This window comes from Elgaria multicarinata, chromosome 21 (genome assembly GCF_023053635.1).
Source record: "Elgaria multicarinata webbii isolate HBS135686 ecotype San Diego chromosome 21, rElgMul1.1.pri, whole genome shotgun sequence".
In the NCBI taxonomy this organism is placed as follows: domain Eukaryota; kingdom Metazoa; phylum Chordata; class Lepidosauria; order Squamata; family Anguidae; genus Elgaria; species Elgaria multicarinata.
The window spans coordinates 5,662,952-5,687,201 of record NC_086191.1 but is presented as its reverse complement, the minus strand read 5'-3'; the positions used below and the strand labels follow the sequence as shown (position 1 = coordinate 5,687,201).

General features: G+C 48.2%; 2 protein-coding genes across 3 annotated transcripts in view; both read left to right on the top strand.

The window, feature by feature from the left end:
- Positions 1–24,250, top strand: part of PSMB4 (proteasome 20S subunit beta 4) — a 242,579-nt gene that overhangs the window by 102,771 nt on the left and 115,558 nt on the right. The window lies entirely within an intron of this gene.
- LOC134412425 (methanethiol oxidase-like) lies at positions 5,660–18,814 on the top strand. The gene is made up of 11 exons (XM_063146347.1): positions 5,660–5,702; positions 7,320–7,432; positions 9,076–9,261; positions 12,099–12,219; positions 12,714–12,896; positions 13,768–13,946; positions 14,641–14,719; positions 15,393–15,514; positions 16,033–16,125; positions 17,043–17,161; positions 18,595–18,814. The coding sequence occupies exons 1-11, from the start codon at positions 5,696–5,698 to the stop codon at positions 18,755–18,757; spliced, it is 1,365 nt and encodes a 454-aa protein (XP_063002417.1). The 5' UTR covers positions 5,660–5,695; the 3' UTR covers positions 18,758–18,814.

Below are 24,250 nucleotides of genomic sequence, written 5' to 3'. Positions count from 1 at the left end.
AGAGAAGAGGATTAACATAGTCCCTTTGCAGTTCTAGAGCTACGCAGCTCTGGAACTCACACCACATCACAAAAGCAAATTAACTCAATCCCTTTGCAACTCTGGAGCTGCGCAGCTCCGGAGCTCACGCCACATCAGAGAAGAGGATTAACATAGTCCCTTTGCAATTCTGGAGCTGCGCAGCTCCGGAGCTCACGCCACATCAGAGAAGAGGATTAACATAGTCCCTTTGCAATTCTGGAGCTGCGCAGCTCTGGAGCTCACGCCACATCAGAGAAGAGGATTAACATAGTCCCTTTGCAATTCTGGAGCTGCGCAGCTCCGGAGCCAACCACACATCGCAGAAGCAATTGACAAAATTCTGGAGTTAATTAACGCAGGAAGCACATAGACATCTCTCAATGGGAACATTAAAGAAGGGAATGGGGGAAGGGCCGGTCCATGTCATAGCCAGGTTACAGGCAGCCCACGATTGAATGCAGAAGCCTGCAATTCAAGTGCCTGGGAGCTGCTTTAAGTAAAAGGACTTTCTGATAGTACAGTTTTTCCAGCAGGAAGGAGCTGGTTGTGAGTGCGCTGGCCACAGCGTCATGTGCTGCAAAGGACTTCACAATACAGCCAAGCTGCAGGGGGGAAATACTGCGAAGACAGCCCCAGGGAAACTGATTGTCCCATCTTGCCTAATCAATGGATTGCCGCCTTAGCGTCTGTATCTGAAGTGCCTACGGGTCTCAGGTTACAACTTATTCAGCGACAACTCTTGTCCCATGTCTACTGGACACTACAACATCTCTTCAGTAAGGGTTTGTCTAAGTCAGCTAATGGCTGAAGGTGTAATATCACAAACGCTTCTCTGAATCATACGTTTTGGCAAGGCGCAATAGCCGCCTCTTTTTAGGAGGAAGTCTTTATACGGATAAACTTTGCATTGGAACACTCTTTAATATTTACTGAGGTACATTTCCTTTTAAATGCAAATGTTTTGCGAACCGCCCAGGGAGCTTCAGCTATTGGGCAGTATAAAAATGCAATAAATAAATAAATAAATAAATGATCAGCACAAATGGAATCTGCACACCCTTTTATCAGCTAAAATATTGATATTACAACCACGGGCGGCTACATCCTCACTTGCTATAATGCAACTTAATCACACTGACAACACTTGAACGAGTGGTATATATACATGCCTCATGCAGATGGGTACATATATGGATATTTACCCTGCTTTTTTGGGGGTGGGTGGGTGAAGTTTATGTATAATCTCATTTATTTATTTATTTATTTATTTATTTATTTATTTATTTTAGGAAGCTGTATTTTTACATATAATTTTACAGGTACGAACTGAAATCGATGCGTTCAATCATGTCGACATTTCCCCCCCCCCTTTTTTTCTTTTATGGTTTTGTTTTTCTTTGTTCGGTTGAAATTTACGATTGGGAAATTAGAAAGGAAGGAAGGAAGACAGAGGCAGGCTGGACGATATCACTGGCCATGGAGAAGTTTCTAGCTGAGGACGGCACATGAAGGCAGCTGGACGGTGCAGGGAAAACCAGCGGCTGCGTTCGGACATTACTTTAAGCCACGATGGGTTGATAAGCCACTCACAGTAGCTTGTTTTGAAAATCAGCTCCCGTTACACCCCACATGGACACACAATCTACCGTGCGGAGTTTATTAAACTACCGTGCGTAAACTGCGTCCTCCCACCTGAGCAATGCCGCTGTTTCACCCAGAGATGAGAAAAAGCATCCAAGATGAATCAAAAGAAGAGAGAAACTAGTCCTCAGGATGCAAAACCATTTATTTGTACGAAGCCCAACGCGTTTCGGCCTGTGTCCTATTAAAGGCCTTCATCTGGGGGTTGTTGAAAGATGCCTGTAAATTTCCCTCTAGAAATAAACAGACCTTTTATTGCTAGAGGGAAATCTGCAGGCATCTTCTAACAACCCGCTGATGAAGGCCTTTAATAGGACACAGGCTGTTATTTTGCATCCTGAGGACCAGTTTCTCTCCTCTGCTGTTTCACCCATTGACAACATGGCAGCCACCTGTTTTAACCTTCCATGATATCCGAATGAGAGGGGAGAATGTTAATTCAGTGCTTCCGGCATCACGCCGATAAGGGATGGTGGCTCTGAAGCGCTGGGGATATGCAGGATGGGGACCAAACGTCATACACACACAGCCTGTCCTCACAGGGAGGGATACATATGAGGCAGGACGCAAAACACTGTGCACTGACAAAGCCATGCAAATAAACCTTTGGAAGTTTGCAGGATCGGGACAAAACTTCATACTCAGCTTGCCCTGGCAAGGATGCACACGAGGCAAAAAAAAAAACACAAAAAACTGATTGTGCCCACCACACAACACGATAACCCATGATGGGTTAAATAACCCACTCGCAGACTGCGGGTTATTAAAGTGGGTTAAGTCAACGTGGTTAAAACAAACATCATGGGTGATATTGACGTCCGAACCCAGTCATCCCCCGCCGGCCACATCCCCGCTGTTATCTCTGATCTGAGATTGCAGTTCAGCGGGGATTCCTCTAGGGGCCGGAGCTTGGAGCCTCTAGAGGCCCGAAGCGGAACTCCATGGCCGGAGATTCTACATCCCTGCTGTAGAACCAAAACTGACTCCACTCTCACAGATCTCAGGGCAGGCAGGCGGGATCTCGCCAGCATCATTCCCAAAGGTTACGAAATTGAGACAGGAAACAAGGAGCCATGACGAAGACTCTCATCTGGAGGTTATGCGTTTACACAGGATGCTATAATTAAAAGCGCGTGGGAGGAACTGGATCGACCAGAATTCGAATCCCTCAAATTCGATATCTCAAAAACAAAAACAAAGGTGTACAATCAACTGGCGTTGTGTGGATGTGGTGGATGAAGGGTAGCAGGGTGTGCGTGAATGTTTGTCCAGTCATACTTTCTGGAGGCAGCCCTTTCCTTAACGAGTTCTTACTGGATATATCATGCCTTCCTCCTCCACCCTTGGGAGAATTTGCATCCATAAATATATATATGAACCCTTGGGATAAAAGCAGATTCGGGCAACCTCTTCCTACCATCAGACGTACAAGCCAAGCTGAGAGAGAAGAGAGATGTCGGTACACCAACAAAAACAGGTCGAGGAAACAGGACGGCACACCTCGAATGAAGGTACGAAGTGACCTACATCTCTAGTGCCAGCTGGGACTTTAGTTAGTCTTCCCTTTCATAGAATCATAGAATAGCAGAGTTGGAAGGGGCCTACGAGGCCATCGAGTCCAGCCCCCTGCTCAATGCAGGAATCCACCCTAAAGCATCCCTGACAGATGCTTGTCCAGCTGCCTCTTGAAGGCCTCCTCCCGTATGTACCTGCCCGGACCTTAAAATCATCTACAGGGGCCCTTCTCCGTGAGCCCCTGCCAAAGGAAATGAGGCAGGTGGCTACCAGGAGCAGGGCCTTCTCTGCTGTGGCACCCCGGCTATGGAATGAGCTCCCTAAGGAGGTTCACTTGGCACCTACATTATATGCTTTTAGACACCTTTTTATTCTCCCAGCATTTTAACAGTCTATAAATAAATTTTAACTTTGGTGTTTTAAATTTGTAATTTTGCATTGCTGCTGTTTTTATCTGGTTGAGCTTTTATATTGTATTGTATATTATGGGTTTATACTGTTGTTTTATACTTTGAATGTTTTAAATTTCTGTGAACCGCCCAGAGAAATGTAGTAAATAAATAAATAAATAAATAAATAAACCCACCTCACAGGGTTATTGTTGTGACGATAAAATGGAGAGGAGGATTAGGTACACCGCCTTGGGTCCCTTGTAAGAAAAAATGCAGGACATAAATGCAATAATTAATAAATAATAATAAGAAAAACAAATTTCATTCATTCCGTTCACAGCCTGCTTTTCTGGTCACCATGGAACGCAAGGTAGCATCCGTGGCTTTGTATCAGTTTCTGCTGGAGGAGAGTCAAAAAGCAATTCTCCCTGGCTGGCTGAGTCAAGCCAAGTCACAGCAGGCAAAGACCAGCCAAGCAAAGCCAGGTCCAGCCAAAAAATGCCTCTCTAAGCCAGAGTCAGGACCGTGGGCAGCGCCCAGCAGGTCCCACCAGAAGAGATGTCGGGTGCTTCCATGAAAAGAGTGTTTTTTTCAGCTTTCCCCGACCTGGTGCCCTCCAGATGGTTTGGATTTCAACTGCCATCAGCCCCAGCCGGTATGGCCGACGGTCAGGAACGTTGGAGGCTGAAGTCGAAAACATCTGGACCTCATCAGATCCGGGAAGAGTATCCTAACGCCACCGATCCAACGGCATTGTGCACCAATTGCGTCTTTTCTTCCTTCGTGGATTTATCTCCTTCGGGGGAGAGAAAAGATGGAAGAGGCGTTGGGGGGAAAAAATCACAGGGGCGGCGGTATATTGAAAGCCTATGCGGCAGAGTCTTGCTATTTACTGTTTTACTCTGTACAGCACCATGTACATTGATGGTGCTAAATAAATAAATAAATAAATAAATAAATAATAATAATAATAATAATAATAATAATAATAACAACTCAGGTTCACAGGGACACAGCACCGGCACCTGCTTTATCATAGAATAGCAGAGTTGGAAGGGGCCTACAAGGCCATCGAGTCCAACCCCCTGCTCAATGCAGGAATCCACCCTAAAGCATCCCTGGCAGATGGTTGTCCAGCTGCCTCTTGAAGACCTCCAGTGTGGGAGAGCCCACCACCTCCCTAGGTCACTGGTTCCATTGTCGTACTGCTCTAACAGTCAGGATGTTTTTCCTGATGTCCAGCCGGAATCTGGCTTCCTGTCACTTGAGCCCGTTATTCCGTGTCCTGCACTCTGGGAGGATCGAGAAGAGATCCTGGCCCTCCTCTGTGTGACAACCTTTCAAGTATTTGAAGAGTGCTATCATGTATCCCCTCAATCTTCTCTTCTCCAGGCTAAACAGGCCCAGTTCTTTCAGTCTCTCTTCATGGGGCTTTGTTTCCAGACCCCTGATCATCCTGGCTGCCCTCCTCTGAACACGCTCCAGCAATGGGAAGGAAGGGAGGGAGGGAAAATCAGGAGGTGGATTAGCCATGCCAATTGTGGGTGGGGCCGCATCCGGCTACTGTTTAGAAAGGTCAATCGATCGTTCGTATGATTAGGTAAGACTAATCCCCCATTCAACGCGTGCAGTCACGCAGCTGGCATTTGGCAAAACGCCCACCCACCCCTGACGGAGGAAAGGAAGGTGCAACGAAGAGGGACCGAGACGGGAGTTGCCACCCTTGGATGCATTTCAGAGCGCATAAATTCATGGGAAGCAGCAGCTTTCATCGTCCGCCCCTTATTGAATTCTTCCCTGCCTTCGCCACCCATCCCTGGAATGAAAAATAAACCTTTCAGTTGGGAAGTCCTAGCAAGGGTTAAGACGGACCTGGGATGCCTGATCTCCATCCTGTCCTACTCCTGCTTGTTAATTGCCATTGCCAGGCCACCCACGGAGACTAGGTCAGGTCAGGTCAGGTCAGGCTAGGTCAGACGCTTCTTTGCTCTGACACAGTACTTACGTTTTGCTGTGAATAAAGCCGAACTCCCCCCCTCCCCCTTCCCCAAACTACAGGGCACTGCGAGTCATGTCATGGTCACGGTTCCAGCCATGGTCCCGGTTACGCGACGCCTTTGGATGCTATGAAAGGTAAGCCACGTTGACCCTTTCCCTGCCCCGAAACCGGAGGCTTCCTTTCAAGTTACATTGATCTGAGCTCCTGATCTGATTGATTGATGGATGGATTGATCTGATCTGATCAGATCGCCTTCTAGGGGGAATAAGGGATGGAATAAATCCATGGAAGAGAAGAAGTCTATCAGGGGCGACTAATCATTAAGGGTTAGATGGAGCTTCCCTGTTCAGGGGCAGTGTACCTCTGAAGATCCAAATTGCTGGGCACAAACAATCAGGGAACGAGCACTGATTGTTTGTAACCAGCTTGTCGTTTTCTGGCTGGTGGCATGTAGGACCATATGGGACCTCTTGACTGCAGCCTCCTCCAACCTAGCAGCTTCCTGACATGTTGGACTGCAATGCCCATCATTCCCAGCTGGCATGAGGTTTCAAGGATCTGTGCGTGCCATTCGCCCTCCAGATTGAATTGTTCCGAAGCCTACAAGAATCCCACCTACCGTGGTGTGGTGGTTAAAGCAGATTTCCCTAAGGCGGTGGCTTCCAGATGGTGGTTTTTTTGGGGGAGGGGGGTGACTACAGCACCCATCAACCCCAGCCAACAAGTCCAATCATGTGGGATGATGGAGGTTGTAGGCCAAAAGAGCACAACGGGGAAGGCCGGGTTGGACCTAAACCAAGAAGACCATGCCATGAAGTTCTCACTGACCATAGGTGAGCCATGATTGCTCAGCCTACTTTGCAGGATCGTTGTGTAGCTAAAGCGGGCGGGGGGAGGTAATGGGGAGAAGGAGAAATAAATATTAGTTTTTTTCTCCTTCTCATTGTGCCTCACAACGAGGAGGAGGAGGACGAAGAAGAGGAAGAGGACTGACAATTGATTACATCACACCAAATTTCCTCCTGGAACTAAGAAACCAGGTTTATTGTACAACCTTATTAAAACTGCACTGGGCATCTCGCTTGAGCAGATTTTGGAAAGAGGGTGGAAAAAACGGTCTCCCCTCGTTATTTTACTACACTGAAGATTTGCGCCAAAAATACAGAGCCCCTGAGAACCTTGAAGTCAGTGTCTTTAGCAGTCCCACGGGGATCCTGAGCAAATTATTACACGCTTGCATAATTGCATCACAACGTATGCGGAAACGGAAAAAGTAGCGTTATTATTAAGCATTTTTTTTAAAGGCATTGTATCTTCCCCTGAGATATTTTTGAGGCAGGGCTGAAAGTATTTTAGCTTCCATGTATTATAGCTCGAAGGCGCAGCGGCGAAGAGCACGTGCAAGGTGGCAAGTCCCCCGTTCGAATCTCACCAGAGTCACTAAGTGGCCTTAAAGGAGTCGTGCTCAGGATACCTGCCTCTCTTGCAAGGCTGCCTGTCTTAATTTAAGCGGGGGGGGGGGGGGAGGTGGCCATCTGGGGCAGAGAGGAGAGGCGGATTGGGTCCCCGAGAGAGCCAGATTCCTCACACCCGGCTTTAAGGACTGCTGAGCTAAGGTGATAGGAAAGGCTAAATAGGATCTTGACTATATAGACAAGCAGGCTTCGAAAAAGATCTGGCAATGCTAGGCTCAGGGTTTTGACCTTCTGCCACCTCCCACGGGATCCTAACTAGGGATGTTGTTTTTGAAGGTCCTAGAGAGACGCTGATCTACGTGCCCTGCATCCTAACCGGCACAGGGACCCAACAACCGGACTATCTGGCCACGGTGGACGTGGATCCCGAATCGCCCACGTATTGCCAGGTATCACACCAGACCGTGCGGGTTGAGAAGCTGTCTTGCATTGGCTCTCCTTGTCTTCCTTGCTAGCCATATTTCAAGGCCAGGGGAGCTGGCATCAGAATGAAACAAGAGTACGAACCAGAGCAAACCCACTGTCTTGTTTCCAACCGTGGACAGCCAGATGACACGGGTGGACGCCCACGGTCAGGCCATGAGGGCGATCACCTTCCCTGTGGGTTGTCCCCCAGCATCTGAGACTTAGGGGTGCACTGCCCTTGACTGTGGAGGTTCCATTCCTAACTATGGTGCTGAACGAGAAGCCAATCGTGTGTCTAGTGTAGCATTCTTCTTCCCACCGTGTACCAGCATCTAACACCGAGATTTATACTTCCCTGATACTTGGCAGTTTTATTTAGCTGAACCAATAACTGTCTATATACCACTAATCCTCATTCCTTAATTTGTGTGATCGATTTATAAGACCATGGTTTTATAAGTGGCCATGACCACATCCTCTGGTACTAAATTTCACATTTTAAAATAAACTCTGTGTTCCGTGAAGGAGGATCCGCCTGGCCTTTCACATACACCCCATCCATCTCATTAGGACACCCCAAATTCTAGTCTCATATGAGAGAGAGAGAGAGAGAGAGAGAGAGAGAGAGAGAGAGAGAGAGAGAGAGGTGTGTCGCTCCATTCATTTTCTCTACATAAGAACATCAGAAGTGCCCTGCTGGATCAGACCAAGGGTCCATCTAGTCCACCACTCTGTTCACACACTGGCCAACCAGCCTTTGACCAGGGACCAGCAAAGCAGGACATGGTGCAACAGCACCCTCCCACCCATGTTCCCCAGCAATTGGTGCACACAGACTTATTGCCTCGAATACCGGAGACAGCGCACAACCATCAGGGCTAGTAGCCATGGATTGTCCTCACCTCCAGGAAATTATCCAACCCCCTTTTGAAGCCATCCAGATTGGTGGCCATCACTACATCTTGTGGTAGTGAGTTCCATAGTTTTCACTATGCGCTGTGTGAAGAAGTCCTTCTTTTTATTTGTCCTGGATCTCCCACCCATCAGCTTCATGGGAGGACCCCAGTTGGGTTCTAATATTTTGAGGGAGGGAGAAAAATGTCTCCCGATCCACCATCTGCTCTCCTGTGATCCAACCCAAATGCTTAGGGCAACCTAGCTCCCTTCAGACGTACCCTCCCCTGCCTAACCCAACTCCCATCATCCCCCCAGTGTGACTGGGGATAATGGGAGCCGTAGCCCAAGACACCCGGAGGCTCCAGGGTTGGTGAAGGTCACGTTCCCATCCTTGGAACCCACCATGGGCTGCACATTCACGCAAACACCCCATTGCTGAAATTCAGCAGCAGCAAAAAAGGAAAAGAAGAAGCCATTTTCCTCCTTTAAAACAAAAGGGTCGCGCGAGAAGGCTCTTTATTACACTGCACAATTGCACTCTCAAACAGGGAGCATGCTCCCCGCGCACCTTATTTCAAAGGGAAAAGTCCCATTTTTTGCTCCTGCAATGAAGACTTTTAGTGGCGACGCAGGTGGGCTGGGAAAAAAGGTCGGGGCCCACATGCGGCCCGCGGGCGGCCCGTCGCTCACCCCTGCTCTAAACTGTACCGCCCTCCTGCCTTCCCCATAGGTGATCCACCGCCTGCCGATGCCCTACATCAATGACGAACTCCACCACACGGGCTGGAACGCCTGCAGCAGCTGTTTCGGGGACACCAGCAAGAGGCGCAACCGCCTGGTCTTGCCTTGCCTGGGCTCCTCCCGGATTTACGTGGTGGATACGGGGACGGATCTACGGGCTCCCAGGCTGTTTAAAGTATGTTGTCTAAGAGGGGTGCAAATCAGGGCTTAGGAACGGGGTGGTTGGAGGTGGATCAAACAGGGCCGAAGGTCTTGAGGAGGAGGGGTGTGGTATTCAGGAAGTGGGTAATGAAGCACTCAGAAAAGTTCTGGTGATGGAGGTGACGGGAGATGTAGGAGCTTGACGTAACTAAAGCTAAACCTAAGGGGAACACAATGTAAAATCAATGATACCGTACATAGAATCATAAAATAATTGAGCTGGAAGGAGCCTATAAGGCCATTAAGTCCAACCTCCCACTCAATGCAAGAATCCACCTTAAAGCATCCCTGACAGATGGTTGTCCAACTGCCCCTTGAAGACCTCTAGTGTGGGAGAGCCCACCACCTCCCTAGGTCACTGGTTCCATTGTCGTACTGCTCTAACAGTCAGGAAGTTTTTCCTGCTGTCCAGCCGGAATCTGGCTTCCTGTCACTTGAGCCCATTATTCCGCGGTGGGGAAGCTGTATCCTCCCAATATGGTTGGGCTCCAACTCTTATCAGCCCCAATGGGTCAGGAATGATGCTTTTTGGAGTCCAACAACATCCAGAGGACCTCAGTTTGCCGATCTAGGCCATGCAGGAATGCAACACAGCACACGAGGAACCGGAGAAGAAGAGCTCTGTTGGTTTGGGCTGACGTGGGTCCATTGAGTCTAGGGGTGGGCAACAAATGAACCCCTGGCCCTCAATTTTGAATCGGCGGCAGCGGCGAGTTTGGAAGGAAACAAGGTGCACATACACATTTCAAAGCAGAATTGCACTCCTAGGAAGATCAGGAGAACTTTCACGGGTTGCCACTGCCCCAAACCATGGAAGTTCCCCTCAGCTAGTCTTTCTACCCACTGGGGGCCCCTAGATGCCAGCTGAAGGTCTCCCTGGCCAGGTGCCACCTCGTGGCAATGGTTACCAGTTACCTAAGAACACCGACAGTATCAAAAAAACATTCACGGAGAATCACAAGCACCACGAAACGCTGCCGTTATCACGCCTAGCTTCAAAAATGCTACCCGAATCACCCGAAGCGGGACTGCAATGGAATTCAATGAACAATTAAGGCATGACCCATTTTTGATCTAGGAGATCAAAGGGAAAACAAGAAGGGCATCTTTGTCATCCGAATGTTGGCGGAAGAGTAGAAATTCGGCAAAGTTCTAACAGATCTTATTCGTTGACCTAGAAAACGGCGTTCAGTTACATTATTGGGTGGAGTAAAATGTTTGCTGTTTTGCACAAGACAAGAACAGATTAGGAAGGGCAGTAAAATAATGTATAATTCATACCCCAAACAAAACGAACGGGAAGCCATGTTTAAAGTAAACGCTACTAAAACAAGACCTGCAATCTACATCCATCAAGGGAGTTTGCTTTTGCCTGGACCGTGAGCATATTTTTTAGAGGACGCGATGAATAAAATGAAACCAGAAATAGATTCCTTAAAATAAGAAATGCACAGAGCATAAATCGACTGAGTTTCGCTGATGGCACAGTGATGCTGGCAGAGACAGAAGGAAAACTGCAGAACAGGTTAAATATATTGAATTTGGTTTCTCCTTTCCATGGACATGTCTACGATTTTAAAAAAGAAATGAATGGAGCACAGCTCTTAGCAACACGTAGAGGCTGGACACACACTCACAAATACACTCACACACACTGCTTTATTGGAATGAATGTACACACAGACCATGCAGAGTGAATTGAATTTCAGAATTTAGCTGTCTGGAAAGCAGTGAATGAAAGATTCACTGCAGAAATTAAATGCATGGTGAGGCAGACATTTTAGGAGAAGAAATACCCGTGGACGGGAGAAGTCAGTTTCTGGCCAAAAAAGGAAATGTATAAAAATGTACATCTAGGGGGACAATTGGATATGTATGTGAAGGACATGAAAGATGAAGTTGTGTCCGTGATGGAGGAAGGGAATCTTGAAATGTGGCGCTGGAATGTGTAAAGTGAGTGGGTTAGAAAGGTCAACGAATCCAGACATACACATGGGAGCTGCAACAAAATGTTGCAGAGTGGGGATGCTCCTGTTCAGGATACACTATTCCATAGAATAACAGAATCATAGAATAGTAGAGTTGGAAGGGGCCTATAAGGCCATCAAGTCCAACCAAGAAGGACACAGACAAGCTGGAGCGTGTTCAGAGGAGGGCAACCAAGATGATCAGGGGTCTGGAAACAAAGCCCTATGAGGAGAGACTGAAAGAACTGGGCCTGTTTAGCCTGGAGAAGAGAAGATTGAGGGGAGACATGAGAGCACTCTTCAAATACTTGAAAGGTTGTCCCACAGAGGAGGGCCAGGATCTCTTCTCGATCCTCCCAGAGTGCAGGACACGGAATAACGGGCTCAAGTTAAAGGAACCCAGATTCCGGCTGGACATCAGGAAAAACTTTCTGACTGTTAGAGCAGTATGACAATGGAACTAGTAATCTAGGGAGGTGGTGGGCTCTCCCACACTAGAGGCCTTCAAGAGGCAGCTGGACAAGCATCTGTCAGGGATGCTTTAGGGTGGATTCCTGCACTGAGCAGGGGGTTGGACTACATGGACTTATAGGCCTCTTCCAACTCTATTATTCTATGATTCTATGAAAACAAGCAATAGGTTCACACTCCCCCCCAAAAAAATATTGCATGTGCCACTTCTTAATTGATTAAAGCTCAAGACGTCTTTAATCATATCACTCACAACGACCCTTTGATTTACAGTTGCCGAATCCTGGATCTTAAGAAAACGTACCTCGTGGAAACCCAACGAAGGAAGGAATTTAACTACCTTACAAACTCTCTCTCTCTCAACTCCTCTCAGGTCATTGAGCCCAGAGAAGTCTTCCGGAAAACCAACTTGGCTTTCCCACACACGTCTCACTGCCTGGGTAGCGGCGAGGTTATGATCAGCACTCTGGGGGACCCTCTCGGCAACGGAAAAGGTGGGGGAACCTCAGCTGGGGTCGGGCTACACAGAACCGTACACGGCACGGCTGCAGAAAGCGGTTCAACAGCTTGGCAAAGAGAGGCCTCATGTTCTAAGCAAAGCACCCTTACCTTCTAAGCGTTGATCTGTCTGGATTTGCTGCCGTATTTACTCTTGGGGCGATTATGGGGTGGAGATAGTCTTGTGGAAGAGCCAGAGCCCAGAAATGCATGTATCTGAGTGCCTGGATTCAGCAGTGTTCAAATGTGGTGGACTATTTTTTGCATCAAAGGTTCTGGAGGCCAAGCTGTGCTCCCGGAATGTATAAGACACTGATGGGAGACCATCTACCTTCTCAAAAGTGTTCCCATCAAATTTGGAATCTAGAAGGTTCTTCCCCCTCCCTCTGCCCCATCTCCCCAAGGAATTCAAGCTGGTAGAGTTTGTGCCTGTTAATTTCCAACAATACCTGTTGTGCTGAGCATGTATTTGCTGTTGTTGTGACACCAGGTGGATTCATCCTCCTGGATGCAAAAACCTGGGAAGTGAAGGGGACCTGGGAACGCCCGGGCGACGAGCCCCCACAAGGGTACGACTTCTGGTACCAACCAAGGCACAACGTCATGATCAGCACCGAATGGGGAGTGCCAAAGTTCTTAATTAATGGATTCAACCCAGAAGATCTGAGGAAAGGTGAGACCATTGGTCTATTTAGCCCAGGCCAAGTTGCAGATAAGAGGCCTTGATATCATAGAGAAGGAGGGGGCCTTGTGGCCACCTGGTCAATGCTGGAAATCCAGAACTGGAAGGTCCCCAAGAGATGGCTGCCCAACACCTGCTTGAAGACCTCCAGAGAAGGAGATCCCATGACCACCTGGTCCCTTGAGGCTTGCAGAAGAAGCTAGTAGCAAGATCAAGGCAAGAAGGATGTAGGGCCTTGGATAGCTGTAAGGGTGTCCTGCTGGCTGGAACTCTCTCCTACTAGGACAACTATAGGAGGATGTTGTCTCAGCAGGGAGCTAAAACCAACAGAAGCCTAATGTAGGCTGACAAGACATGTCATGTGGTCAGCTCTGCTCCTCCTGCAGGAACTGTCAGGATTGTTAAAGGGTCCTCGCCTGATTTAGTAGCTCGAACCTTCTATAAGGTTGGGGACATGGAAGTTCTGTCGGGGAGTTATCCTCTGAGCCAATGGTAGGGTGATGCCCTCTGGCCCAAAGAATCCTGTCCTATCCCCAAGAAAGAAGCCTGTGCCTTATCCATTTCAGATCCTCAGCTGCACACTGGAAGACCCGAGGGTTTGGGTTCTAAGCAACTGGCTCTTAACCCCAAGAATTTTTTCCTAATGTTGTACCGAAATCTCCCCTCCTATAACTTAAGCCCATTAAATGTAGTCCTGTCGATCAGGCAATAAGTCTATAGCACAGCTCTTAAGTATTGGAGTACAAAAGCTATTTGAGCCCACAGCACTTGATGCGGTTGCTCTGAGTAGCCCCTCGCGTAGAGCAGGATCGTGACGGACGTATCACTATGGTTTATATCCTTCTCGCCTGTTGATCTGCAGAGCGCTACGGCCGGCGCCTGAACGTCTGGGACTGGACGACCCATTGCCTCGTCCAGTCGATTGATGTCGGGCAGGACTCCGCCCCGCTGCCGATCCGGTTCCTACACAACCCCAACGCTGCGCACGGCATGGTGGGGTGCATGTTGCAGAGTTCCATCTATCACTTCTTCAAGGCACAGGTAAAAATGAACGGGGGTGGGGCTTTGGCACCCCCAATAATAATGGCAAGATGGGCGTAGCAAAGTCTTTCACTGCTGGTGTTTAGCATTCTAAAGGGCCCGGTGTGCATAAATAAAACGATCCTCGCTGAAAGGGGAGAATGGTCAGTCTAGCCCAGGTGAGAAAGGTGAGACCATTGCAGAGCAGGGGTGTTGAACCCCAGGCCCGTGGGCCAAATCTGGATCGATGTGCAGTTTCTTCCCACAATTCAAAAAAGGCAGAAATCCCTCTCCTAAGGGTTAAGGACCAAAAGGAAGCACTTTAAGCGAAAATATGATGGTTTTGGTATTCTTGGCCCACCTATGACTGAAACGCGGCCCCCGAGACCTGCTTCCAGATGGAATCTGGCCCTCGGGCAGAAAGGGATCTGACACCCCTGCTGTACAACACGAGCACTACATTTTGTAGCTACGCAGTGGAAGGACGTAAGAAGAGCCCTGCAAATTATTTAAAATCTTAGAGCGATGGAGAACCCTAAGGGGGGAGGGAACCCCAATAAAACAGCCCAATCGGAACGGAGCATGTTCACCGGGCATGAAATGTAGACAGACTTTGGGTGGGAGGTGGAAAAGCTGGCGGAAGGCGGGATGAAATCGTGTCTGGAAGCCACCTTTTGTTCAAGGTACCACTTCTAAACGCCTCCTTCTTCTGCAGGATGGGTCTTGGGCAGCGGAGAAAGTGATCCAAATTCCAAAGAAGAAAGTCACGGGATGGTATTTCCCCGAAATGCCAAGTGAGTAAAAAGGAAGAGGAGGCTCATAAGTGTACTTTTACACACACACACACACACACACACACACACATTTTTTTCTGCATCCTTTGCAATGAGATTTAGCAACTGCCATACCTGGAATACAACTTATTTGCTTTTGCACCCACTGTTGGAAAAGAGAGGGAGCATCTCTACATTAAGGGTAAATTGTGTTGCTTATCCGTGGGTTTTTTTTGTTTTGTTTTTTGTTTGCTTCCTGTTTCTTTGGCGTGAATGTTATGGGCTGCATTACACAGGCAGAGAAGGCCGACCACATAGTTTAAATTGAATATGTCCCCTAGTGGCAGAAGATCCCACTTTTTCCAGATACCACGTTAAAAATGGTTCTTTTCATAGCAGGATTTCCAGGGAATACTGCGGGAGATGTCCTAGTCGTTGACAACGTCGTGTAAACATCTGTGAGCGTGCAATAAATCACTCATTTAGAGGACCCCAGAGAGAGAGAGAGAGAGAGAGAGAGAGAGAGAGAGAGAGAGAGAGAGAGAGAGTGACAAATTAACATTAGGAGAAAATCTTATTCCACGAGGTTTCCATTTTACACACCACTTCGAATACTTGTAGAAAAGCAACTGGCTGGCCATAAATGAAACAGAATGCTTTCCTTGGCCTCATCTCCTGCTTCCGTCTCCTCCAGGTTTCATCACGGACATCCTCATTTCGCTGGACGACCGCTTCCTCTACCTGAGCAACTGGCTTCACGGCGACCTCCGTCAGTACGACATCACTGACCCTCACTGCCCAAGACTGGTGGGCCAGGTAAGTCCGTGGAGCAGAGCAGTTTTGCCCTCAAAGCCGGCGCCCTGCAGATCGGTTGGACTACAACTCCCATCATGCTTAGCCAGCCCTGTTGGGGAAAGTCATCCTTATTTTGAGGTGGGTTTATGAAGGGATGCCAAGGGTTCTCCGTAAAGTGGGTCCTGCTGAGCCTGAGAGTCTGGCGTCATCACATAACAACGTTGGGAGTCACAGCATTGGCCCATCTAGCTCAGTATTGTTGACACTGACTGGCAGCAGCGGCTCTCCAGGGTTTCAGGCCCAGGTCTTTCTCATCCACCCCTGGATACACTCAGAACTGGGGACCTTTTGCACGCTGTACCACTGAACTATGGCCTGCCTTAAAAACAAAATATGCTTCCAGTCCTCACGTTCTGCATCCAGGGCTGATTTCCAGCAGCAAAGGAAGCTGCCTCTTACCTTTGGTGTAGCCTTCCCCAAACTGCTGCCGTCCGTATGGGTTGGACTACAATTCCCAGTATCCCCTCTTGTGCTTCCAGGTGTTTGTGGGGGGCAACATCTACAAAGGCGGGGTGGTTACCGTGCTTGAGGATCCGGAGCTAAACTGTCAGCCCGATCCCTTTGTGATCCAGGTGAGTAAGGTGCAACGGAGGAGGCGGGGGAATCACCTCTGAAAAGCTCAGGATGCTGGTGGGTGGAGTGGGGTCCGCGGGGGTCCGCTAGAAGCCACGTCCCTCAATTTGCACTGTGATCGCTTATGTAGCAGTTAGGACTGGTGCTGTGTTGCCTGTCGAACTTTGACGACTGGATTCACACAGGGTCACTGCACGGAGATGGGGGTTCAAATCCCACCGCTGCCACCACGTGCCATCCACTTTGCCTACGAGCCTCCACCATTTCATTGGCCTGCTCCTATGCAGCTAGTTACATACTGTATTTCTTCGATTCTAAGACACACTTTTTTACCCATATAAACATCTCTAAAAATGGGGCGCGTCTTAGAATCGCGGGTGCATTTATTATTTCTTAGAATCAAAGCTTTTTTTCTGTCGGTGGTACTGAAATTAGTGTGCGTCTTACAATCGATGGCGTCTTAGAATCGAAGAAATACGGTACAAGGTTCTGTACGGCTTTCGGGCACAGTCCCTAGCATAAACCCGCAGCAGGCTTTCTCTTACTCTAAGAGACCGGGTGGAGAGTCTCGGACTGTACTTAAGAGTAAAACGTGCAGTTAATTTGCAAAACAGGGACAAATCGTTTCGATACGTGCGGTAGGACCTCTCTTGCCATTCTCTGGCAAAGTTCCTGGGCATCTGATGGCAAGAACTACTGGGCCCCGAGTCAAGAACTGTTAGCCTCCCACCCTTAACGGTATCTAAATTCTACCACCGGAGTTACGGCCGCTTCTAACAAGGCCTAAAAGCTGAACACAACCCCTTCCCTGCCACAGGCCTGTGGACAGACACTCTCCCAGGCAGACGTAGAGGACCCTGTTTGGATGTCCCATGTTCCTTAACCACCCCGCTGAACCCATTTTCTCTGTCCTTAGGGAAGGAGAGTCTATGGGGGACCCCACATGATTCAGCTCAGCTTAGACGGCAAGAGACTTTACACCACAACCTCTTTTTACACGCCGTGGGACAAGCAGTTTTATCCTCAGATGGTCAGGTAAGAAAACGTTCTGGAAGTGGCCGGCCGCAACCCCCAACAGCTAACCAGCAAAAAGGATTCCCCACCACCCCTTCAGGGATTTCCCCCCTTCGTTTAAAAACATACATCTGTTTTATACCACTGTAACTGTCACGGCTCCAAACCAGCTTCAGCTGCCCACGCCAGAGAGAACCCAAGATATGTTCGTGCCCGAGTATAAATCCCAAACAGTGCATCCTCTCCGCCACACTCCAACGACGGTAAAAATAACAACTAATTCAACTAAGTAATCAAATGAGGGGCTCCTGGTGGTTCTGCACAGACCTATGGTCCATTTGGAGTCGACTCAGAGCAGAGCCGTCTCTGTGAAACTCCCTGCCTCTTGATGTCAGGCAAGTACCGACGTGGTTTTGTTTTCGGCACAGGCTGAAGACATTTTTATTGAAACAAGCCTTCTGCGATTGACCAGCCACGTTTTTATTGGCACAATTTGAAAGATCTGAATTCTCTATTTTGATTTGTTTTTATTTTATTGTTCGCTGCTCAGGAATCTTGTTAGATACAGAGCAGTGTATAAATCCTGTATATAGATGGATGGATGGACGGATAACTCTAGCAAAATCTGGTTACTCATTTAAGCTATCTCACTTTGCAGAATTGTAGGCAAAATGGGGAACAATACTGTCCTACCATGCAGGGCTGTTCATAGAATCATAGAATAGCAGAGATGGAAGGGGCCTACAAGGCCATCAAGTCCAACCCCCTGCTCAATGCAGGAATCCACCCTAAAGCATCCCTGACAGATGGTTGTACAGCCGCCTCTTGAAGGCCTCTAGGGTGGGAGAGCCCACAACCTCCCTAGGCAACTGATTCCATTGTTGTACTGCTCTAACAGTCAGGAAGTTTTTCCTGCTGTCCAGCCGGAATCTGGCTTCCTGTCACTTGAGCCCGTTATTCCGTGCCCTGTACTCTGGGAGGATCGAGAAGAGATCTTGGCCCTCCTCTGTGTGACAACCTTTTAAGGGGTGGGTGGGTCACCCGGAAGGAATAATCCCCTTAACAGAGACAGCATTACGGAAAAGGCTGGATCAGAACATGGGTCCACGCAGCCTCTTGGTTCTGGTAGTGGCCAGCGCCAGCCAAATGCTTCCAGAAAAGCCGACAGACGCAACAGTCTCTCTCCTACAGTTTGATCAAAGCTTCTAACATTCCAAGATAGACTTCTCCTGGACACGGAGGTTTCATCTAAATGTGATGTCTATTCTTTATGAACACACGAAAGCTACCATGGATTTGTTTTAGAAGCACAGAGAGGCTAGAGACCCGAATCAGACAAAGGGACAAATTCTTCTCCCCTCCCAAGGAGAAGCTGCCATTTTGGCTGCTCTCATTTTCTGGGCTTGTCCCCACACAGCCTCCGTTTTCATCCCCGGACTCCTTTTCCTTTGCAGGGACGGTTCGGTCATGCTACAGATCGACGTGGACACGGAGAACGGAGGCCTGTCGGTGAACCCGGACTTCCTGGTGGACTTTGGGAAGGAGCCCTGTGGTCCCGCTCGCGCGCACGAGATGCGCTACCCGGGGGGAGACTGCACCTCAGACATCTGGATCTAGCAGCCCGCTCCGGTCTCCTACTAAGCTAACGTCACGGGAGGAAGAAGGATCATGCTCACTGGGACGACGATGTCGGACCACCTTTCTGCTACATCGCTTACGTTTCACATTTACATATGTGCTGAGTCATGAAATGAAAAGCTTCCCTTTCCCAAAAGTGTGTTGCAGTGTGTTCACTGGAGTCACTAGCCATGTGAGCACTAGCTAACAGCCACCAGCCATCAAAAGCAATCAACCGTCATACATTAAATGGTAATGTTAAATTGGTGTGTGTGTGTGTGTGTGTGTGTGACAGAGGTAGAAAGGCTTGTTTCTCAAAAAAAAACCCCATAAAATCTGTGAAGGCTGAAAACCAGTAAGTTTTATGTCTTTGAACCACTTTAGCAGGTGGCTGAAGACCTACGAATTGCTAAAAACTAAAGTCTAAAACCCTTTAACCTACAAAGAAACAAAAGGGGGAACAGGCAGCCTTTAATTTCTACCCAAACGCTTAAAAGGAAATGAATTTATTTCCACATTCTGTTATCCAGAACAAAGAGCGTTATTAAATCCACGGGCCTTTAATTGTTATTATTAAATCCACGGGCCTTTAATTGTTATTATTAAATCCACGGGCCTTTAATTGTTATGATTAAATCCATGGGCCTTTAATTGTTATGATTAAATCCAAGGGCCTTTAATTGTTATTAAAATGGCATTTGATAAAATGATGGGCTCTGTGAATTTTTCACCTTCCTTCAAAGTGACAGAACTTGGGAGTCTTCCAAGGACATGAATCGGCTGCAGTTTCAGGGAGGGCAACAAGAAGGAACAGATTAGCCCCATTCAGACAACACGCTAAACCATGCTGCCATTAACCATTTTGTGGTTAAGCAGCATGGTTCATAGAATCATAGAATAAGAGAGTTGGAAGGGGCCTACAAGGCCATCCAGTCCAACCCCCTGCTCAATGCAGGAATCCACCCTAAAGCATCCCTGACAGAGGGTTGTCCAGCCGCCTCTTGAAGGCCTCTAGTGTGGGAGAGCCCACCACCTCCCTAGGTAACTGATTCCATCGTCGTACTGCTCTAACAGTCAGGAAGTTTTTCCTGCTGTCCAGCCGGAATCTGGCTTCCTGTAACTTGAGCCCGTTATTCTGTGCCCTGTACTCTGGGAGGATCGAGAAGAGATCTTGGCCCTCCTCTGTGTGACAACCTTTTAAGTATTTGAAGAATTTAGGGTGTTGTCTGAACGGGGCCACTGTAGGTTTTTCTGGCGGGGTGGGTGGGTCACCCGGAAGGAATAATCCCCTTAACAGAGACAGCATTACGGAAAAGCCTCTCTCTTAAACTAATTCCCACTCTGATTGGTAAATCTGCATCCAGGCTGTATCACCTGAAAATACAGGTCAAACCATAGCTAATTGAAGGATGTCCCTCCATAGAGAAGAAAATCCCTGCACATAGAAAACTAGCAGCGCAGGGAAATTGCTGTGCTAGAACCCTTCTCACGGACGTCTAGTGCTCAGTGTGCAAGGATTTTGTTTCGACCTGTTGAGAGAAGCATTCTTCCATCACAGCAGTTCCCACCATCCCCACCCAGTGTTCAGAGACGCAGCGTAGGTAAGAGTCCAGCCATCAGAATAAGAGCGGGGCCTTAAGGCAGAGTTAAGGGCTGCTGTGACATCAGCAGCAGGTAGAGCAATCACGTCTTTCGGCCCTCTGCCTTGTTGTAGCATGTCTGAAACTGCTGAGCCACGGCTCAGATTTCAAACATCCTCAGCGGCGTGTGGCTAGCGGACCTTTCTAACTCGCCTTTCTTGAACAGCAGCCACTCCCACCTCCCTCCAGCTGCCCCATCACCTCATGCTGAGCCTGGGAGTAATTTCAAAAGCACTGAGGCAGCAAACGGTGTCGATGGCTGAAAGGAGTCATACTTAATTACGGGCCAAACTTGCACAGGCCTCGGATCACGCTGCACGGCTTGGGTCGCAGCCGCTGTTTCCAAGAAGTCGCCCGCAGCGCGTTTCATAACTTTTGCGGAGTCATGCTAATTAACGAAGCCTGAGATCTTTAAAGCACTACGGCAATTAGTCACAGAGAAACAGCAGCGCGTCGCCGACAGCGTCAATTCTACTGTGTTAAGGCTGATGCAAAACTACACATTAAGAAGAAAAGGCGTCGAGTTACTGGCAGGAAGAGTTATCAGCTAAGACAGGCTGGGTTCGGGGCACCTTTTGCCTTCGGTCCTACCTGCTACTGGGTATCCCGGCGCCATATGCCCTCACAGGAAGGCTCACCCAGCATTTACTTTAACATTTCACCAGCACCAGGCAAAAAAAGTGGGACGCTTTCCAGTGAGGGTTTCCTAGCACTACCCATCAAAAGATTGTTTATTCGTTCAGTCGCTTCCGACTCTTCGTGACTTCATGGACCAGCCCACGCCAGAGCTTTCTGTCGGCCGTCGCCACCCCCAGCTCCCCCAAGGTCAAGTCTGTCACCTCCAGAATATCATCCCTCCATCTTGCCCTTGGTCGGCCCCTCTTCCTTTTGCCTTCCACTTTCCCTAGCATCAGCCTCTTCTCCAGGGTATCTTGTCTTCTCATTATGTGGCCAAAGTACTTCAGTTTTGCCTTTAATACCCTTCCCTCAAGTGAGCAGTCTGGCTTTATTTCCTGGAGTCTGGCCTGGTTTGATCTTCTTGCAGTCTACGGCACTCTCAGAATTTTCCTCCAACTCCACAGTTCAAAAGCATCTCTCTTCCTTCGCTCAGCTTTCCTTATGGTCCAGCTCTCGCAGCCGTAGGTTACTACGGGGAATACCTTTGCTTTAACTATGCAGACCTTTGTTGTCAGTGTGGTGTCTCTGCTCCTAACTATTTTATCAAGATTTGTCATTGCTCTCCTCCCGAGAAGTAAATGTCTTCTGATTTCCTGGCTGCAGTCCGCGTCTGCAGTAATCTTTGCGCCCAGAAATACAAAAGTCTGTCACTGCCTCCACGTTTTCTCCCTCTATTTGCCAGTTATCAATCAAGCTGGTTGCCATAATCTTGTTTTTTTTTTTTTTAGGTTTAACTGCAACCCAGCTTTTGCACTTTCTTCTTTCACCTTCGTCATAAGGCTCCTCAGCTCCTCCTCGCTTTCAGCCATCAGCTATCCGGCCTTTTCCTCCTTAAATGTTATTTAGCCAGAAGAAAGAGTGGGGAAACTTAGGACGGTGACATCTTGAAGACATGTCTGGAACTCTAGTAAAATTCTGCCAGTGGCGATTGCACAATAAAAACCTCACCTGGAGCTTCATCCCCCGTACCTGCTTCCCTCGGATTATCCCCGTAGCGCTAAGCTTTCATAGAATCATAGAATCATAGAATAGCAGAGTTGGAAGGGGCCTACAAGGCCATCGAGTCCAACCCCCTGCTCAATGCAGGAATCCACCCTAAAGCATCCCTGACAGATGCTTGTCCAGCTGCCTCTTGAATGCCTCTAGTGTGGGAGAGCCCACAACCTCCCTAGGTAGCTGATTCCACTGTCGCACTGCTCTAACAGTCAGGAAGTTTTTCCTGATGTCCAGCCAGAATCTGGCTTCCTTTAACTTGAGCCCGTTATTCCGTGTCCTGCACTCTGGGAGAATCGAGAAGAGATCCTGGCCCTCCTCTGTGTGACAACCTTTTAAGTATTTGAAGAGTGCTATCATGTCTCCCCTCAATCTTCTCTTCTCCAGGCTAAACATGCCCAGTTCTTTCAGTCTCTCTTCATAGGGCTTTGTTTCTAGACCTCTGATCATCCTCGTTGCCCTCTTCTGAACACGCTCCAGCTTGTCTGCGTCCTTCTTGAATTGTGGAGCCCAGAACTGGACGCAATACTCTAGATGAGGCCTAACCAGGGCCGAATAGAGAGGAACCAGTACCTCACATGATTTGGAAGCTATACTTCTATTAATGCAGCCCAAAATAGCATTTGCCTTTCTTGCAGCCATATCGCACTGTTGGCTCATATTCAGCTTGTGATCTACAACAATTCCAAGATCTTTCTCATTTGTAGTATTGCTGAGCCAAGTGTCCCCCATCTTGTAACTGTGCCTTTGGTTTCTATTCCCTAAATGTAGAACTTGGCATTTATCCCTATTAAATTTCATTCTGTTGTTTTCAGCCCAGCACTCCAGCCTATCAAGATCACTTTGAAGTTTGTTTCTGTCTTCCAGGGTATTAGCTATCCCACCCAATTTGGTGTCATCTGCAACTTTCACGGTTGTTGTTTTTGCTACCGGGCGACAGCGATCCTTTGCATACCAGGAAGTGAGTTTAAGGGGGGAAATGTAAAAAAACATTTAAAAAATCAACAGATGACCCAATTCAATTCAAATTTGGTATGCTTAAAGCTCTCCCTAATATCTATTACTGTGCCAATTTTGGTGTCTTTATCTTTAAAGCTTACGCAGTTGTAAGCATTTCTTTAAAATCCTGCTCCTGTGCCCCAGCGGCAGCTCGGAAGATACACTCAAAAAGTAGGGGCTGAATACGGTGAATCTTTTGGCTTTATTGCACAATTAAGGCAGGATGCATGGGAGGACTTCACACTCAAAGTAGATTATAAGGTGGAAAACTTCAGAGTCCATTGTATGCAATTCTCAGTGATTGCACAGTATAACGCTGGTGTGATAAAGCTCCTGGAAACACCCGCATTTTATTTTCTCGGGTCTTTTAAAAACTTTTTTTTATTTTTTAATATATTGCAATCTCTGCATATCTTGGTGGTTTTAGCACAGTGGGGTTTTTTTCTACTTCGCTCTGCCAACATTATTCTTGCTGGTAAAGCACCTGCCTCGACTTTGATGGGGCCGTTCTGTTTTTTGGTGTGGTTATCGACTGGCGTTTGATTGGAACAGCGGTTTTCGTTTGCACGTTGCCCGGAGACCTCTGGTTACTGGGCAACTGATAAGTGAAGTAAAGAAAGAAAAGAATGGTGAACTTTGTGTCCATGCGTGCGCATTGATGTAAATGCACCGGAGAGAAAGAGTGCCAAGCTAGAATGGACAGGATAATGGCACTGGCTATGGCAAATTTCATAGCTTAGGGCGCCACGTGAAGTAACCCTGATGGTGCAGGGGAAAGCGGTTACTCCTCCCAGTGCTGCCCAGCTCCTCCAGTGCCCACATTCTCTGCTGCCCACATCTCCGCAGTTATCTCTGAGACTGCAGTTCAGTGGGGATTCCTTTAGGGGCCGGGACTTGGAGCCTCTGCAGGCTCCAAGCGGAACTGCATGGGCTGGGGGTTCCACATCCCTGCTGCAGAGCGAAACCTGCCTCCTAACAGATCTCCGGTCAGGGGACAATCCCAACACCATTCCCAAAGGCAACGAAATTGGGACTGGCAACGGGAGCAGTCACACGGCTGCTGTAATTAAAACTGCCTGGGAAGAACCAGATCGACCAGAAACTGAATCTCCTTTCTCTCAAATTTGATATTTTAAAAAAGGTGTGGGTGATGGATGACGGGCGGGGGAAAGGGTTTGTCCCT